Source organism: Aplysia californica, unplaced genomic scaffold (assembly GCF_000002075.1).
Source record: "Aplysia californica isolate F4 #8 unplaced genomic scaffold, AplCal3.0 scaffold00133, whole genome shotgun sequence".
Taxonomy (NCBI): Eukaryota; Metazoa; Mollusca; class Gastropoda; order Aplysiida; family Aplysiidae; genus Aplysia; species Aplysia californica.
The window spans coordinates 561810-564715 of record NW_004797403.1 but is presented as its reverse complement, the minus strand read 5'-3'; the positions used below and the strand labels follow the sequence as shown (position 1 = coordinate 564715).

At 42.6% G+C, this 2906-nt stretch overlaps 1 protein-coding gene across 1 annotated transcript in view; it reads left to right on the top strand.

Annotated features, from left to right (window-relative positions):
* Positions 1–932: 932 nt before the first annotated feature.
* The window catches only part of LOC101855183 (large neutral amino acids transporter small subunit 2), a gene marked incomplete at both ends in the record, with an annotated part of 7497 nt that continues 5523 nt past the window's right edge, over positions 933–2906 (top strand). Inside the window, 1 exon segment of the mRNA XM_013081497.2 lies at positions 933–1032. Coding sequence (XP_012936951.2) covers positions 933–1032 — 100 coding nt within the window.

Here is a 2906-nt window from a genome sequence, read left to right as displayed (position 1 = left end):
TCTCTCTCTCTCTCTCTCTCTCTCTCTCTTTTGTATTCACTTCTCTTGATGTCGCTTTTCCTTCCCACGCTTGCCCTCAGCATTCTGCCGTACGCCCACTCATGACGGTGGGTGGGTGGTTGGCAGGTGCTCTGGTGTGGTTTGCTCCTTCTTTCCTATCGAACATCTATCGCCCTTATTTCCCCCTTCTTCTTTTTTATGTTTGTTACTCTCTTGTAACTCCTCTAATCCTCTGGCGCTCATAATATGACCTTATGCAGTTGCGAGCGCTGTAAACCTCTACTAAAACTAAAACAAATTCTGCCTTACGCCCACTCATGATTAATGTCCTTCCTCCTTGTTCTTCACTCACTACCTCGCGGGTGGTTGGAGGGCGCCGCCTCTGGTGAGTCCAATTATTCCCCTCTCCCCCCCCCCCCTTTTTGTTTCTGTCTGTCTGTCTTGTATCCCCTCTTCACTATATTATGAATATTATTGTGTCAAAATTCTTGTGGCTACTTGTAGCTCTAATCTTCTGGCATTCATATGTCCTTATGCATTGCGAACGCCGTAAAGTCTTAATAAAACTAAACTCTCTTGTTGTTGTTGTTGTTGTTATCGATCCAGCAACAGCTGGGCTCTCGCCCTTCTGTCCAATGCCATGTAGTGATAAGTGCAGGTTTGCTGCAGTTGCTGCAATGTTCCATAGAGTGTGTTGTCAATGTTAGGTCTCGGAGGGAGAAGGGTAGTTGTGATGTCATTCAGGGCTGTGCATTGGAACAGGTGATGATCCAGTCTCATATGCATAGTCACACAAGGGACACATTGAGGGAAGTTCCGGGAAACTCTCTTGTAACACCTCTAATCTTCGACACTTATAGGACCTTATGCAGTTGTGAACGCCGTAAAACCTCTACTAAAACTAAACTAAATTGTTCATGTTTTCTCCACAGGCTCCACAGAGAGCTTCAACCAGCCGTTTGAGGGCTCCACCACAGAGCCGGGCAAGATAGCGCTGGCCTTCTACTCCGGGCTCTTCTCGTACTCAGGATGGTGAGCAAAGGCCCAGTCTTTACACGTGCATGTGTACCTAGATTATATTATATTATAATGTCAGAGGAGCAGATTTTTCCGGATAAGTCTGGCTGAAGATCCGGAAAAATTCGAAAATCCGGATTTATGATGTTTTTTGGATTTAAATTGGTCGCTTTTAAGCACAATGGGGCTATCCCGAAAAATACTGTTTTGAGAAAATCGAAAGTAAAAGTTTTTGCCTCTTGTTCGGTTTCTTTAAAAGATACTGAACGTTTTCTCACTAAACGAACAAATATACAAATATTTACTTTGTACTATTTGGTCGCTTTTAAGAACAAGCGGGCTATCCCGAAAAAATCAAAGGTAAAGTATTTTAACCTTGTTCAGTTTCTTTAAAAAACAAGGAAAGTTTTCTTTATTACCAAACAAATATACACATCAATGAAACCAAACTTCTCCTATAGGTAGGGCAATGCCCAATTTTGGTGTAAGTCAAGATTTCTGGAAACCCCCGAAATCTGGGTTAGCCCGCTTGTCCTTAAAAGTGACCAATGTGCCCCGACTTCAGTAATAATTTTCTTGTCTTTTGAATTATACTATGTGAACTCTTGAAACAAACATATTTAAGATATATTTCAGTCTTTAATCACTCGTTAGTCTGCATTATTGGCATTCCAAGTTCAGTGTAGGCTTTTCGTCTCGTAAGCATTTTTGTTTCTTTAATTACAAAAGAGTAGTCGTCTTCAGACGACCCTCCCCAGCAAATAAAAAAAAAACTAACAAAAAAAGAACTTATAAAAACCCCAAACTTAAAAAAGAAAATTAAACCTTAAAAACCCTGGCAAGCTAGATCTATTTATTTACGAATGGTGTTACTTAATGGGTGAGTGGGACGAGACTTACAGATTGCTCAATATGTTTTCGACCCTTTGTTCTATGTAATATAGATCAGCTTTGGGGCTACAGATGTGCTCATTCTGTTTTCAACCCTTTCTAAGGAATATAGATCAGCTTTGGGGTTGGAGGCCTTGACTTTACCTATCAGGGCCGTGTGGAATAAATGTACACCCATAGACTTGTGTTACCATAATCCTGGATCGTACTGTCTGACGATATATTTACGTATTTCCGGTTTACTATGGCGCGCAGCATGTGGCTCGTACACTCGGTTGGCTAATGCAGAACTTGTCTTTTGCCCTTCATTTGGTCGCTTTTAAGCACAAGGGGGCTATCCCGATAAATACTGTTTTGAGAAAATCGAAATTAAAGTTTTGGATCCTTATTCAGTTTCTTTAAAAGACAGGGAGAGTTTTCTCTATAACCAAACAATATATATACACACACCAATGAAACCAAACTTCCCCTATAGGTAGGGGAATGCCCGCTTTTGATGCAGGTCAAGATTTCTGGAACCCCCCCCCCCCCGAAATCTGGATTAGCCCGCTTGTCCTTAAAAGCGACCATTTGTGGACTTAATGGTGCTGCCAATGGTGCACATGGAACGCAATGAAGTTTTCTACCTAGCGAAGACCATGACAATGCGCAGTCTAGGACTACACGTCTTTGGGGCCAATTTTGGCCTTGAAGGATACCCCAATCTGAAGGACAGAGACCCCCGATAAATAAATTATTTATGTTTCTCCTGAGAGCTGAACAAATATCGTGTGCGTGCCAGGCAAAGGGCACTACCTAGACGGTCAGATAGAGGCTAGTAGAATAAGAAGGTAGAGGGCACCACCTTTGCGCCACAGACGCAGGACAGAAAGGTTGGGGTGAGATTAGAGGGGCCACCTATATGTACACGTACCAAGTAGGCTACAAAGGGGGGAAGGGGTTGTAGTTTTGCATGGTGCGTGTGTGTGTGTGTGTGTGTGTGTGTGTGTGTGTGTGTG